This window comes from Falco peregrinus, chromosome 10, assembly GCF_023634155.1.
Source record: "Falco peregrinus isolate bFalPer1 chromosome 10, bFalPer1.pri, whole genome shotgun sequence".
NCBI classification, from domain to species: Eukaryota; Metazoa; Chordata; class Aves; order Falconiformes; family Falconidae; genus Falco; species Falco peregrinus.
In genome coordinates this window covers 12,025,194-12,040,551 of record NC_073730.1, presented here as the reverse complement: position 1 = coordinate 12,040,551, position 15,358 = coordinate 12,025,194, and the positions used below count along the sequence as shown (strand labels likewise).

Sequence of the window (15,358 nt, the reverse complement as noted above, 5' to 3'; positions counted from 1 at the left end):
TAAGATGGCAGATGTCTGAATCAAGCCCCAGAGCTGGCAGAGTGCTGTTTTTCTAATGGCTTTTGGTGGCAAGTGTAAATGTTTTACGGCAAGCAGGTACTAAGCCAGGAGCCCAGTTAAGCATGATAAATTTCACAGCCGGGTGAAAGGAAACTTGAGGGTATACTGGGTACTGGTTCATACCGAGTACGTGTGAGCTGCACCGCTGACCTCAAAACACTTGCCCTAAAAATCACTTCTTTCGTGAGCAGAACCCTTGAGGAACATACGTGTTTTAAAAAAAAATTCTCTTCAGCTGCTACATCTTTCTAGGAAGAGTTGGAGTTACTGAGCTATTACAGACTTGCTTACTGTTCACAGTCTTCTGTGACTCGATCGCTGGTCTGAGTCGTTCAGGGTAAATAAGCTTTTCTTTCTCTAAAACATACTAAGAAAAATGTTTATGTTACAGAAGCAAGGGTGCTATGTATGTGTGTTTGTACATTTACTTCAACAGGTAAAACTGCCAGGATCAATCTTGTTAAGATAAAGGTATTCCTTGCAAGCACTTGTTTTTTCTTTCTTGGTTTAACTGCTGGAGAAAAAGCAGCAGTTCTCTTGTGCCAAACAAACATCTTTATGTGTCACAGTCACCTATACCATGCCTCTTGTAACACTGCTCTGCTCTTTTCCAGGGGAATCCCTACATGTGCAATAACGAATGTGATGCGAGTACCCAAGAACTGGCTCATCCCCCGGAACTGATGTTTGATCTTGAAGGAAGACATCCCTCCACATTTTGGCAGTCCACAACTTGGAAGGATTATCCAAAGCCTCTTCATGTTAATATCACGCTCTCCTGGAACAAAACCATTGAGCTTACAGATAACATAGTTATCACTTTTGAATCTGGCCGTCCAGACCAAATGATCCTGGAGAAATCACTCGACTATGGACGAACATGGCAGCCCTACCAATACTATGCCACGGACTGCTTAGATGCTTTCCACATGGATCCAAAATCAGTGAGGGATTTATCACAGCACACAGTCCTAGAAATCATTTGCACAGAGGAATACTCTACTGGGTACATGACAAATAGTAAAATAATCCACTTTGAAATTAAAGATAGATTTGCTTTTTTTGCTGGACCTCGGCTTCATAACATGGCTTCTCTTTATGGTCAGCTCGACACAACCAAGAAGTTAAGAGATTTCTTTACCATCACAGATCTGAGGATAAGACTGCTTAGGCCAGCAACTGGAGAAATATATGTAGATGAGCAACACCTGGCACGCTACTTTTATGCAATTTCAGACATAAGGGTATACGGAAGGTAAGAGAACATACACCTTTAGACACAAGTGTGTGTGTTTGGTTTTAGAGGTTATTCCAAATGGTTTATTTCCCCAAACGTGCTGACATTTTCTGCCTAGACGTGTGCATTGGAAGCCTGGCTCAGCTGAAGCCGGTTTCTGGTTGTACTAGAGGTGTCTGATTCAGCGGCACAAAGTCCTGCGTGTTCGCTGTCACGAGCCTGGGATCTTGAGCCCTAGATCTCGTGAGCAGTGTGGTGCTGACCATTTCTTACGCTGGCTCAGGAATTCACCCTGGCATTAGGACAGTCTGCTTTTATATAGCTGGAGCCTGATCTCATGGCAGTTAACCAAAAAGAGAGATTCTGTTTTGTCATTTAACTTTTTCAGGCTAATGTGAGCTGTGATTGATACAGCAGCCCTTGCGCAGACCCTTCCCACTAAGTCTGGCTATGAACTGCCTGTGAACAAGGAAGGCGGCAGAGATTAGAGTCCGTTCCTTGTACTCTAATTAGCTCTGAAAAGCAGTAAAGCTGAAGTAAAATGGAAAAAAACAACAATGTTTTTTAGAGAGACTGATTTGAATATAACAAAGATGATTACTCAACTGGGTTCATGACAAATAGTCCCTCTAGGGCAAGCAGTGGCTGGCAGCAGGTGCCGTAGTCCCAGAAATAATAACTGTGCAATGACATCCCTATCGGGAAATTTTCTTCCCAGCTCAAACTAGCAATTGACTGATGACCTCAAGCAGGAGGGTAATACCCTTTACATGTGTCTTGGATGCCAATTTGCTTGGAAGAAATAAATAAGACCTTCTCTATTGCAATTCACTCACCTTTCTAATGTACCTTTTCCTTCTCCTCTGTTTCTTCTATAAAGAGTTCAGATCTTCCTTTTTAAAAAACTTTTTTTTTTTTTTTTAAGAGAAGCTAAGTATCCAAACGAACAGAAAAGCTAACGTATCTTGGAAGACCAGGGCATTTTTTGCAGACTCAGGACTGAGTGAAAGAAAAGAGACAGTGATTATCTAGAACACTGGCTACTGTATTTTTATTACTCCTGTAGTGCGTTTGCCATTTTCTACTTCTTTCATACAAGACCTTCATGTTCATAAGCATTTCCATATTGCAAAAATCAATAGATGAAATCAAAATAGAATCAAATTACTGTGACGTAATCTATTGAAAAATATTGCCCTAACTTTTATATAAAGGAAGAATTGATGCCACACACAGATTTGAATGCATAAGTGCTTTTGCAGTGCCGATATATTTTTATATGACATCAAAAATACATTTCTTAGGACTGTAGATTTAGCATGTAGTTACAATCTTCTGTGTCCATACCAAACACATACTCACGCATACGGAATCACTAATTGAAAGTGTAAGATAAATGCTGCTGTTTTAAGAATTCTTTTTGTTACTCTCATAGTTACATTGTAAATTATTTTTTAGAAGCCTCTTGGAGGCCTAGGTGGATCGTGGGCAGCTTAAGATACTGTTTGAAATAGTTCGGTGAAGTTAGCCGCAGTATATAAAAAATAACACGTATGTTCTGTTTAATGTGTATCCTTTCTCCACTGGGCTCCACGTATTTAGCTCTACAGAGGCATCATATCAAAGCTCAGGATTTGAAGGTCCTTACACTTTAAGGAAAAGCTGCTCCCCATCTGAAAACCCATTTGGTGCTTAATCTGACATCAATTAGACTATGAGTACTTTATCAAAGAAAGCATCTGAAGGATTAAAAAAGAGTGCATTGCATGCAAATTAGAACCAGAAACTTTCTGAGCACATCTGGGGCATGGCAATCTTGTGAAAAATTATCTATAGAAATGAAGTGTGACTGTACAGGGTACTTATCTGATGCTGATGCTTGTTGTCTAAATGCTGCAGTAATTGGACACATGCTTTAAAAGAAATATCCGATGTGTAATAGTATCTCACTAGATTAGATTCATGTGAATTCTTATCAGTCTTCTGCTAATGAGAAGAACAGCTCTTCAGGGATTTGGTGGCCTTTCCTTCAATATGTTCTGAGGCTTCCTTGTTAAAGACTTTATGGGCTTGCTTACTGCTGCAGAGCTGTAAGGCTGCAGCACACAGCCCCTGACTATTTAGGCACACCAAACGGAACTTGCAATAGGTTTTAGGTATTTTTGGTATCCTACCAGAAACCCTATTGGTTTCCCCCTGCAAGAGTCTCCAAATCAGCATTATAGTCATGTACCCTGGCGTGCCCTGAGCATGGGAACACAGTGGAGAGGAGCAAGGGTTACACCAGGGGCTTTGTGCTGCTGTTTCTGATTCAGCTGAGCTTCCCAGCCGCTCCACGTTAATTTAGGATGTTGACTGGAAATTAAGTTACAATTTAAATTTTATTTTTTTTCCTACAATGTTTCATATTCTGGGCTTTGAGACCTGATGTATGTGTACATTTAGTAAAGCTGGACTAGGCTGTTCCATGAGGATGGGATACAAAGGGATGTTACCGAGGAGCTTTACATGTGGTAGACGAGTGATGCTAGCAGACACATCTCAAAGTTAGTCCTTTTACTGAAAAAAACCTGTTTGTTAACTATACTTCAAATCACCAAAGTTCATAATAGCGTATTTCTAAAGGCAGCATAAATAGCAGTTTGTTTCATGCTGTATTTTAAGGATCGATGACAGTGAAAAGCATCTATCTTAAAGCCACCATATTTAATATACAGGACGCTGGGGTGGTTAATATTTCACAATGAATTATAGATAGGAGATTTGCCCACTTAATGTAAGATTTGTTTCGTCATTGCTTTGCATTTTGGTGTGAAATAAGCCTGATGTATGTAGCATTAGAGATGAAAACCTGTGTACCCTCGATGAGCGCCTTACCTCCTCTATTACCACTCGTTTATTCATCTTCAATTTACCACTTCCATTGTGTATTTATTAAGGTGATGAAAAAAAGGAAACGTGGCTGTTAGCAATTTCAGCAACCCCATTGTGCTCACATTATTCAAGAAACCTAATAATCCACATGAACTGATTCTGACTTACTGATGGTCTGCTTCACTAAATCAGGGTGATTTTTTCTAGTGAATAATGGACGATGTAGTGTGCCAGTACCTTAATTAAAGAGAGCCTCTCTTACTCTTGATCTCGTTTTAATTTACAGGGTAATACTACAATAATATCACTAATGGAAGGTACATTAAAGGGCGTAAAGTAGCATTAACTGTATTAAATTATGGCACTTGTGTTAATTAACTGCTGAAGCAAGATGGTCCTAACGGCTAGAAAGGTCGACTAATGCATAAATAAAGTCTTCTGGGGTGGGAAACTAAGAAAGAGCAGACATTTTTCCCCGCCTCTGGCCTTGCTGCAGAGAATCAGAATGTGTTGTGTGGTAACATCAGGAAGGTGTCTCTCACTTTGCTGCTGCAGAGGTGGCCTGGGCTGTCTGTGGGCTCTGCCGTTGATTCCATGTGAAGGACAGTCTTGGGAGTAAGCTGTGAGGTACAGCTCCCTGTTTTAACATTTGGGGGGGGGGGGGGGGGGTAGGAGAATTAGGAGAATTTCACTAAAATGCTGATAATAATTCCTTTGAAGTCAATCAAAAGGTTGCTAGCAAATTTTGGATCAAGCTGCTAAAGATTCAACCACCATCATTCCAAAGTCTTTTTGCTTTAACCGTACTGTCAGTGACGTGTACATTTATAGACTGTAAGTTAACAGTAAGTTGGGATGCTAGTAAAAAAACATTGCCCCAGTGGGTGACAGAATGACTAGCTGGCTAAAACAAAGGATCTTATTGCTTTGGGGTGATTAGGTTTTGATCTAAGAGCCACCAGTTTCCTTCTGGCACCAGAATATCCAGCCTCTGTACAACGTTATTAAGCCCTTTGGAATTTATTTTTATACTCTCTCTCGCCTTGAAGCTTCTGTATTTAAGCCCCAGGGGGTTCTGACCCTGTCTCAGCTCCGGTTGCAGTTCCAGCAGCAATAGAAACCTCTGACTCACAGTATGCAAGTGAAAAGTAGCCTCAGTTTTAACAGATCCTTGCTCTCACATTCTCTTTTCAAAATGTAAATCCATCTCAGCATCTGAAGAAATTAGTCTGAAGGAAAGCACGTTTGCTGCTTAGGGAGTTGGGGCTTTTTTGTCTCCTGCCGGCTGTGACCCTGGGCCAGGCGCTCAGTGCCGCTGTGGTGGATGTGGGGCAGGGGAGAGCCCTGCTCTGCCCCAGGGCTGATCTGCCCCCGAGCCGGGGGCGCACGCTGCTGCCGTCGGTGGGTGGTCAGTGTGGCAGCTGGGTTCTACCAGGTTTCATCCTCTGGTTTCTTCTACGGATGGATTAATTGGATTAAATCTGTATGTTACTCTGGCATACACTTGACAGCGCTGTGATAATATCCCTCTGCAATTTACTCAAAAGCAGAACTTTGCCCTAGGGAAGCGGTAATATATAGAAGTGCTTTAGTTTTATTCATAATAGACAATGTTTTCATTAATGTTCAGCTCAGAACCAGATCATCAATATGAAGATATGTAGGCTTCAAGCTTTTAAGAGGACAACTGAATACCATTCCTGTTTCTAGTATTTATTTCCCATACTTGGATAGTCTTTGTTTTATGAGAACACTTGCCTAAGCAGCTTGTTCTCCTTTGAGATTTTCACTAGTACTTGGAGGGAATCTAGCAGTTTCTCCAATTAAATTATGAACTCATTAGAGAACAGGAAATAAAAAGAAATATATGTATTTAAGACCACGTCAATTTATCTTTAACTCCCGAGTGCAATTAGCTTTTTTAATATATCTACTGTAATATGTCACTAGGGAAAATGGTCCTTCATTTTCTGTAAACAAATCTAGGATCATCAGGAATTGAAATAATTAAATGGTCACTGTTTATTCACACATGAGTAGTCTCCAATGTTTTACTCAGTACAGGTGTCCTGGCTGGACTTTATTCCTGCCCATGTTCAGATAATACTGGTTTCCACCCTCCATCCTGGTGACACAAGGGCTGTCCGTCAGCTCAGAGTGGTCTCAGTCTTGTAGTGGCTGGAAGAGGAGCAGAGCAGTGGAGTCCGGGCGGCTCACTAGGTCTCTAATTCTGCTATTCACTTTTGAAACTGGTGGGTTTAAATCACCAGGTTTCACTTGCCACCTTTGCTCATTAGCATCTGATCATCTTTTCTTGGCCTGTTTTGCAAGACATCAAGCATTTCCATACTGATCTCCCTCAGCTGACTTTCAAGGAAGCTCAATATCGTGCAGGATCAGGGTGTCTGAGAAGAGGCACCAAACCTTTTTTTAGTATAATTAATTGTGCCATTGAACATTAAAGGAGTAGAGATAAAACTCCTGATGAAAGAAATGAGAATTTTTCTTCCTGTATTGCTTTTTATGCTGAAAAGCTATCCAGAGAGCCTTTCTGAATAAATTCAGTGATTCCAATATCTTGCAGAAACTTTCTTTCCTTTAAGCTTTCCATTCCAAAAGAGTTCAATGTTATGCAAACACTGAAATAAGCTTAAGGATCTCCTGGATCACATATACAAATGATTCCTGGCACACGGATGTCCTTCATGTTGAAGTTAAAGCTGGAGTGGTAGAACATACTATCACGTTAAAAGTTTAAACATTTCCAACTATCTCACAAGTAATAGGAACTACGAGCTTGTAGGTGGGGTTTTTTTCTTTTATTTTTTAATTTGACAGTCTGATCCCTTGCAGGAGTACCAGCACTGTGAGATCGCCTGACATTTCTTTTCTTCCATCTCACTACCTAATCACATGTGCTTAGAAGCTGATTTTTACTGGATACTCCTCAGCGTGTGAAGTGCCTCAGAAGGTAGTAGCTGAACCCAGAATATCCATGTACTTTTTCTTGACACAGGTGGTGTTTCTCTCTGTGTTAATCTTTTTTGTTAGTTGTAATAAATGAGCCATCCTTCAGCTGTGATTTAGGGAAATACTTGAAACTAAGAGAGTTAACTTTGCAGCCTTTCTTCTTTATTTCCCTCTACTACAGTGCCATAGTAAATCCTGTGTATCACTCCCTATACATGACAAGAAGTGCTGAAACAAGAGACAAGACCTGATACTAGTTTCAGCTGCCATCCTGCAAATGAGGACTAATTTCAGTGAAGTTACCCATATTAAACCAATGAGTTTCAAATGTGTTCATGTAGGAGGAGGGAGGGAGTGAGGGAGAACAAGTGATGGAAAGGAAGGAAGGGAGGAAGGAAGGGAGGGAGGACAGAAGTAAGAAGGCTGTCCCAGCTTCTGTTTGAAAAAGTGAGAAAAAACCACACCTCTCAGTCCGTCTTCTCTCTTTGTGTGATAAGGCTGATGTGAAACAGGGCAGTTCTGCAAAGTCCAGTCGTACAGTCACACGGAAACACCTATTCAGAAAACTGGGAAGTGAATTAGTAAAGGTCAAGGTCTAATAGTCTCATTACCTGGGGTCTGTGAGAACCCTTCCCCTCCTTCAGTGTTGAGTCCATCTCCAGGATTAATGGATGTCAGCAGTACTAGTGACCCGTGCACAAAGGGGATCGCCGTGGTCCTTACTTGACTGCAGCAGGCTGTTGTGCCAGTGAGTCAGCAGCTGAAATCCTTGGTAAAACACAAATAAAACATCTTGTTAACTGGGCTGAACAGCAGGGTAGGTTTTAATTCTGTTCTCATAGAATATAACCTTGATCATGGAAAAGTAGGAAAAGCGCTACAGAAAGAAACAGCAGTGCTGTGAATTTAGTGGGCAGCACTATGGTCAGGGAAGAGGAGACGAGGGGTTATGCTGCAGGTAGCATTCCCAAGAGGAAGCCTGGCTGCTGATGCATTCAGGAACGCATAACGTTAGCTGCAGCCCTCTGCAGGAGAACGAGCTGTGTCCTGGTTAGATCCATGGGACATGCTAGAAACGAAAGGGTGCTGAATGGCAAGAGGTGTCCTAATGACATTATGAGGGAGCAGGAACTGGAGAACTTCTTGACATACCACCATTCCTGTGCGAGACCTTTAGCTTTTTGCAGCACACAGAACCCTTGGAGCCTTAGAGTCTGTTTGTGAACAGCATCTGGTTGCTCACACAACAGTTCATCCAGACTTCTAAGCAGGTAGCAATTAATAAAAAGGAATGATTGGTATGGATTTTATGCAGGACATGCTGCCGTAGTCTGCAGTGACATAGCTGTACTTCACTGGTGATTATTTTGAAATTTTGGGGGTGATGACCACTGTTTTGAAATAAGCCTGGAAACAAACAAAAACATTTCAGGAAGAGGCTGATAATCCATAGCTTCATAACATAGGTTAAGGCTGATCAGGCCTTGGGATTTACTATGGATAGTGAAATACATATGGTACATACACATGCCCAGTGCTGGGGGCAGTTTACTAAAACTTATGCTCTTTCTGTGAAACCTTGACTCTATCCTCTGACTTGGATGTTTGTGCATATGTCAATAGTTGTCTGCTTCTTCCTTATAAACTCCTTGGAACACTTTGTGATTGTTTTCATTTTCACCCCTAAATCCATCTCTGTCTTTATGGGAGCTACACAAAGCGTCTTCCCCCTCTGCCATGCAGTATCCCCGCTTCCGCCCTCTCTAGATGCATCTTGGCCTGTAATATGTATCCAATATATTAACATTTATAAAGTACTTTGAAATACACTTAAGAAAGATTGGTGGAGACGCACCATGGAGTGTTATAATCTGTCCTCCCTGCACCATCACTTATAAACCCGGCATGTAACAGGAATATTGGTATCAATGTTGTAATGTATAAATGGTATATAGGCTAATGTAGAGACGCTGTCCTGATGACAGAGGGACATGGTGGTTCATGCTTAACTGCCGTCAGTATTTCTGTTACGCTGCTCATTAAACCTATTAAAAACAGAAAAGGTAAAATTTTACTACAATAGGGATATATACATTGAGCTATGCGTCTTCACACTCAACTAATTAGTTGCCATCAACTGTTTTCCCTTTGCTGGGTGACATGTGGTATATAAATCATTACAATATGTTAAATGCAAATGGTTGGTAATAGGGTAACCATCTGCTCACTGTTGGAAAGTTAGCAGAGGAATATGGTAAGCTGTACTTCTAATAACGATGCTGAACTCACATCCCTGAAATACCAAATATCTAAAAACAGCTGCCTTCACTAATGGCAACATTACTAATACATCTCTTACCCTTTTCATTTTCAGAAGTAAACCACATATTTTAAGAGGTAATTTTGTTCTTCAGCGTGAACTGGAGTTCAAGGCTAGGGTCTGTAACAACAATGGGAACCACCGTATCGCAGAGCCTGATCTGTTTCTCAGATTGTGTTGAGCGCTTTTGAACAGCCAATAAATAATGAGGCTGCCCACTCTGCTCGGGACATCTTTTCGTCCACAAATATAATTAAACTCTCTTCCTCCCCTAATCCCTGCTGCCAGGCCCTTTTTCAGGGACAACATTATTCTGTAAGTGATAGATACTTGGCACATTGCTGCCTGGTAACGTATTGCGCTAGAGGCCGTCAAAGGGTGCCTTCCATCTAATAACCTACCGTGCTCTGTGAGCATTAAAGATCAGCGCTGCGAAGAGGGATCAGTTATTTTGCCACAGACATGTATTATCAGGGGCTGTCACATACCTTCCTAATGAGCATTTCTGGATCCGCAAGTGACAAAGTAATGCATTGGAAAATTAGTAGTGGGACAAGAGTGAAGGACTGCCTGCCAAAGTTGAGGCTCTGCCTTCAAGCTAGAGCAGCTCCTTCTCTCCTTACCCATTCAGTCGTCTGCTGGTCAGGGTCACCATCACAGTGCTGATGTGCTGGCTCCCCCACCAGTAATATACTGCAGTATCACCTATCAGAGAGATTAATATGTTCCTGTACTGAATTCCCAAGATGTGGCTATCAGCATTAAAGCAGCTGAGGAATTAATTCTGCTCCCACTGTCTGAATGGAAAAGAAGTTTGTGATTTCATCAGAGCCAGGTGCTGGTGCTGCCGTGGCTTTCTTATGCCACATTTAGGAGGGAGGGGTTGGTGCTTGGGGGGTTACATCTGGCATGGCAGTGTCTGATTTAAGATTGTGCTTCCAGGGAAGCACCTGCAGGGGAAGAGGCTGCAGGAGAGCTCATTAGCTTGGCGGTTTCTCAGCCCTGGGATGAATTACAGAATAAGATGCTTGCTTTACAGGGTCTCAGGAACCTGCGGCTTTGTTTAGGTGAGCTGTTCTGCAAAGCTTCCCAAGTTTAAAGAAAAACGTTACAGGGAGAGGTTTTTGCGCTAACACATTTTCCTTTGTTGCCCTGTGAGAAAAGAAGCACCAGCTGAAGGCTGCACACATTTGGTGACTCCATTTTGCTTCACAGTGAACACTTGTTTCAAAATGGGGTGTCTGCACTTTGAAGTTATCTGGAGCATTTATAGGCAGAGCTGGTGTGATGAGCAGCACTTTATAATACCTCAAAGGCATGGTGCCAGAGCTGGGAATTTGATAAGCTGGGGTCCTGAATTGGATTCCAGCAATGGTCACAAGTTTTAGGAAGCTCTCATTTGAAATTGCAAGCGGGGGAAAAACAGGATTCTTTCTCTTTAATTGCATTAGTTTTATTGAACTGAAGCATTGCTTCAGTTCCCAGAACACTTTATATATATTTTAATGCAAGTTACCAGAGACAGGACGGTTGCAGGAGTTTATTGTTTCTGACTGTTATATTTGGTAAAACTGATTTTATTCATTTTCCCATTTAACTCTCTCGTGCATTGAGAATCTTTAGACTTTGGGATGGTGTTTACTGAAGTTGTCATAAACACAGTAATGTTAACTTCTTTGATGTGGTAACGCTTTTGCAGTGCTTTTCTTCAGGCCTGGTCAGAAAAGCCAGGCTAAGACATGTGAATGTGAACTGGAGCCCAGGAACCTCTGGTGGCCTTTTGTGCAGGAGAGGGAACATGGAATTCATTCCCTCAGTAGCTGATCCTTTAGGTTTTAATTTGATATATGACGCTAGCATTCACTGCAACACAAATGTCCTGGCCATTGGATGCTTCCCATCCATTGTTTGGGGGGGGAGAGGAAGGGTCATTTGAGAGGTTTGGGAGTTTTTAACCTTACTTACCTTGGCTGTATTTTTATAGCCTTGTCACATTTTAATTGGCTCCAGATCTTCTCATTGTATTTATTGAACTGTGGCCATCTCTTCCCTTACTTAGAGCTAGAGGTGTTGATTTTGCCATGCAAGCCCAACCAGGAATTGCCCAAAAAAAAAAAAAAATCAAAAAACTTACCATTCCTGTCCCCCCAGTTAGAGCACAGAAGGTCCCACCACCCTCTACACTGCCAGGGGAGCAGAGCCGGTGGGAGCAGGGTGCAGCGGTGGCAGTTGGGACAGGGGACAGAGCTGCAATAGGAGAAGGCGTCTGTTTTGTCGGTGACCTGCTTTGGGAAATCCTCCTTCCCTCCCACACCCTGCATACCTCCAGCTGCTCATTTCTCACTGTCTTGTCTTCTCTTTTTGGTGATCATCACTCCTTCAGTGGTATCGCATGGGGAGTCGCTGCCCATGTGGCTCAAAGAAGGAATGGAAACCTTTGGCAGGAACATGTCAATTTACAACGAAAAAGTAAACCTATTATATTTTCTCAATGCAGAAAATTGCTTATCATTTAACAAGCTTCATTAAAGATACTGTGCTTATGAAACCATGCCTCCCCTCCTTTAAATGCCCCTGAAATAATTCTTCCAGCAGGACAGCAAAACAGCAAGGAGCCAGTTACATTTTTAATCGCTTCTGTCCCATAGGAATTGCAGTCTGTCAGCAAGGGCAGCTCCTTCCCCTCTGCAACACAGGAGAAGAATTAAAAGATGGGAAGCTGTGGTCCAACAATGGTGTGTTGCAGTTATTAATGAGGTAAAGAACAAACAATCTGAGCGTCATTAACTCCTAATATTCTGCTCCTGAAAATTTTTAACCCAATCCACAAGCTAGATCTGAGGGGAAAAAAGAAATTAAAACAAAAAAAAAAAAATCCCCCTTTTCCATTTGTGTTTTTTCCTGAATGGGGAATGGGGAGTGGAGAAACAGTCGGATGAAAGACATAGGGAACAGTAAAATAATGTGAAATTTCTCCTTTACTGTACATACCTCAAAAGAAAGTTTCAACAGCTTAGAATCCGTACTCAAACCAGTTTGCATCGTTTTACCTTGTGATCAGGTAGGTCAGTTAGTTACTGCAGGAATAACCCTCAACGTAGATGATTCTTTCTGAGATTCATCCTTTCAGGTGGATGACAGCAACAGCCTCAGTTCCAACATGTACAAATAGCTCGTGTTTTAGGCTTGATGTCTTAAAATATACATCTGGACTTTTGTGTTTTTACAGCTACAGAGAGATCAGATTCTGAAATCTCTCTTCATCCCAGTGGCTACTTTTGGAGACTAATGCAGACTTTAGATTTTGTGGTCTATGTTTGTTTGTTGTTAATGCTTCATAAAATATACATGCTCTAAATAGGAGAGACGCAGGAGAGCAATACCATCAGAATAAGAAAGGATTATGTGTCTTGATTCCAAAAGCAGGTGAAATACTACTTTTAATGTAGTTCATTGGTTTCCTCGCTGTGCAGTCACACCCAGGTTTTGGCTAACAAATGCGCAATTAGCGTGTGGCTGATGTTCAGCCTGCCTGTCAGTTGTGAAGAGGAGATACCTATGGTCTAAAGGTTTCATACAAAATGCGTCACATTAGATTTTTAGAGGCATTTGGCATTCAAAATTAAACAACCTACACGTGGATTAGTGCTGGCTCTTGGAAAAATTGGGGGGGTTGTAAATTTTTACTGTGTTTTATTATTCCAGGGCTTTTGGAAAATCTCTCGCACATATTACGACCACCAAAAGAAGAGCTTACTCCCCGAGAAAAGTTTCTGCAGTTTAAAATGAGCTGAGTATGTGCTGTAACAGGAGAGAGGCCTTTTGGACTGTTGGGCAAATACTGTTGCAATGCAAACACAATTAATAGAACATAAAGTGCAGTCTCAATGCCCTGTATGCAGGAGCTTCCCCCTAGTTCCTAACACAAGAAATGCATGCTTTTTTATATCCTCATAAGCTTAGCACGTTTTAAAAGAAACCAGGTTTGAAAATTCAGCTGCTGTAACTACATTAGGCAAACAGGAAAGGGAAAGAACTCCTGCGAGGCACAGCGGAGACTTCATCCTAGGAGAGCTGTAGGCAGCAGCCCCGAGCGCTTGTCCTGCCCCGCAGCTGCGGGAGCAGGTGCCAACACCACTGAGAGAGGGCCAGTGTCTTGTCACTGGTGTTACTGGGGTTTGCAGTTTGCAGTGCCTGCACCTCGGGAGAAGTCTGTTACAGAGTAAGGCTATTTTCCCTTATTTTATCATTTTTTTTTATCTTCAGAGGTAGGTCAGCAGCTGAAAACCCAGAGATTATCATGAAGAGGTAAAACAGACAAAACAGAAAAGTGATTTGTGGGTTGTGGCGGGTGGGGGGGGGAAGGAATAGAAATTTTGTATTCTGAAAGTTACATTCTACTTCTGTTACAAGAAGCTTGGACAGGTGCCAGAAGCTTGTTCCCTTTGTGATACGATTATATGGCCACTAAGTCATTTGGTTCAGTCAATTTGCCATATATCATGATAAATCTGTATATAGCCGAAAATCCACAAAGTTCTGCCCTTTTCCTGTCCTGAGGTTTTCTGCCCAACATGAAAGCAGAGAACAGCTTTAACAAGATCTGGGGCCACTTCCGAGTCCTGTGTGATGCTCCCCTCCTGGCTTGGGAAGATAAAGAGGGGAGATGCTGAGCAGGACATGAGAACAGATGAGGAAGGACAGTGAGCAGTAATGGTGGGGACAGGAGGTCATGACGGCTGTGGGCACCATCCTAAGTCCCAGTGGAACTCTCTCCTCTGCAGCTCTGCCACTGTCTGAGAGAGAACACAGCACTGAAACATAACAGACATGAACTCCTTTATCCCCAGAAGCATTACTTTTGAAAATATTTCAAAAAAGTAGACATTATTGTTTTCTTGATTTTTTGTTTATATAATTCAGGAGGTTTCTGATAATTATGCCCAAGTTCATTAATGATAAAGGTCTATGTCATGTAAGAGTTCTTGTTAGGATCCTCTCAGGGCACCTCGTCTCTTCCTACCAGTCAGATCTTCAGGGCAAATCCCTCTTCTTTTCAATGGATGGCAGTGTGCAAACAAAAAACCAATTCATTTTGAACAGCAGTCTCCTCAAGTCCCTGCCCTGAAGAATGCTTTAGTGCAAGGAAGGTGTCCTTCACCATCTGGCTGTCTATGCCCTGAACAGGATCCTGTCCGATCCTGCTAGATCTATTCCTTGTAACGTGCTGCTGCTTGAGAAGTAGATGGGGCTAGGCATGCCCGCAGTAATGACGGGGATTCCTTCCCAAATCTGGGTTCTTTCTTTACCTGCATCTATTAGTTCTCTAGTATTGTTCACAGAGCTTTGTGATATATTTATTTTATATATATATATGTATATATGCATACATTTTACTTCCAGATTAGCTCAAACATTCTTGGAGAACAGAAACAGCCTGTGCATTTTCCATTGGAGTTTGAGGCTGAGGAAGCCTGCTTGACATTTCAGGGAAAATGGCAAAGTTTGTATAGGAGTTTAAAAGCTACGTTGTGCAAGATGAAATTGCAAAGGTTTGTTCTTTAGTATAAACATATACTGATTGGTTTTATCAGCAGTATTTCATAATTTCTTTTGCCCTATGACAGCCTTATATTATTCATAACTTGCAGTCTATTCCTTAACTTTTCAGTTATAAGAGTTTCCTGGTGGGGGTTGAAGAATGTGAAGGGAAGTATTGATTTGAAACATTTGAAATATAAATGAAGTTGTTTAGTTCTTCTGGTACATAGAATATTATAGTTACTGGATCAAATTCAACCTCCTACCATATCTATTTTCATAGACAACAAAAAATGTTCCTGACCCCTCAGAGGACAGTGCAACTCAGCTCTAGCCCCTGTCTAACCATTCTTTGA

General features: G+C 41.7%; 1 protein-coding gene and 1 long non-coding RNA gene across 7 annotated transcripts in view; one reads left to right on the top strand and one right to left on the bottom strand.

Moving 5' to 3' along the window:
* Nucleotides 1–15,358, top strand: part of NTNG1 (netrin G1) — a 158,793-nt gene that overhangs the window by 67,142 nt on the left and 76,293 nt on the right. For all 5 annotated transcript variants that reach the window (XM_055815087.1, XM_055815086.1, XM_027786492.2 and 2 more), the window contains exon 3: nucleotides 675–1,315. In XM_055815087.1, the coding sequence (XP_055671062.1) occupies nucleotides 675–1,315 (641 nt within the window). The remainder of the gene's footprint in view (nucleotides 1–674; nucleotides 1,316–15,358) is intronic.
* On the bottom strand, nucleotides 1,881–11,909 carry LOC114012109 (uncharacterized). 2 transcript variants are annotated; one of them, XR_003554385.2, is made up of 4 exons: nucleotides 11,785–11,909; nucleotides 11,596–11,708; nucleotides 7,606–7,909; nucleotides 1,881–2,296 (listed from the first exon to the last, which is right to left on the bottom strand). It is a non-coding gene; the product is annotated as an uncharacterized LOC114012109 (long non-coding RNA). The 2 variants fall into 2 exon arrangements; XR_008748977.1 differs by having other exon boundaries at nucleotides 11,596–11,909.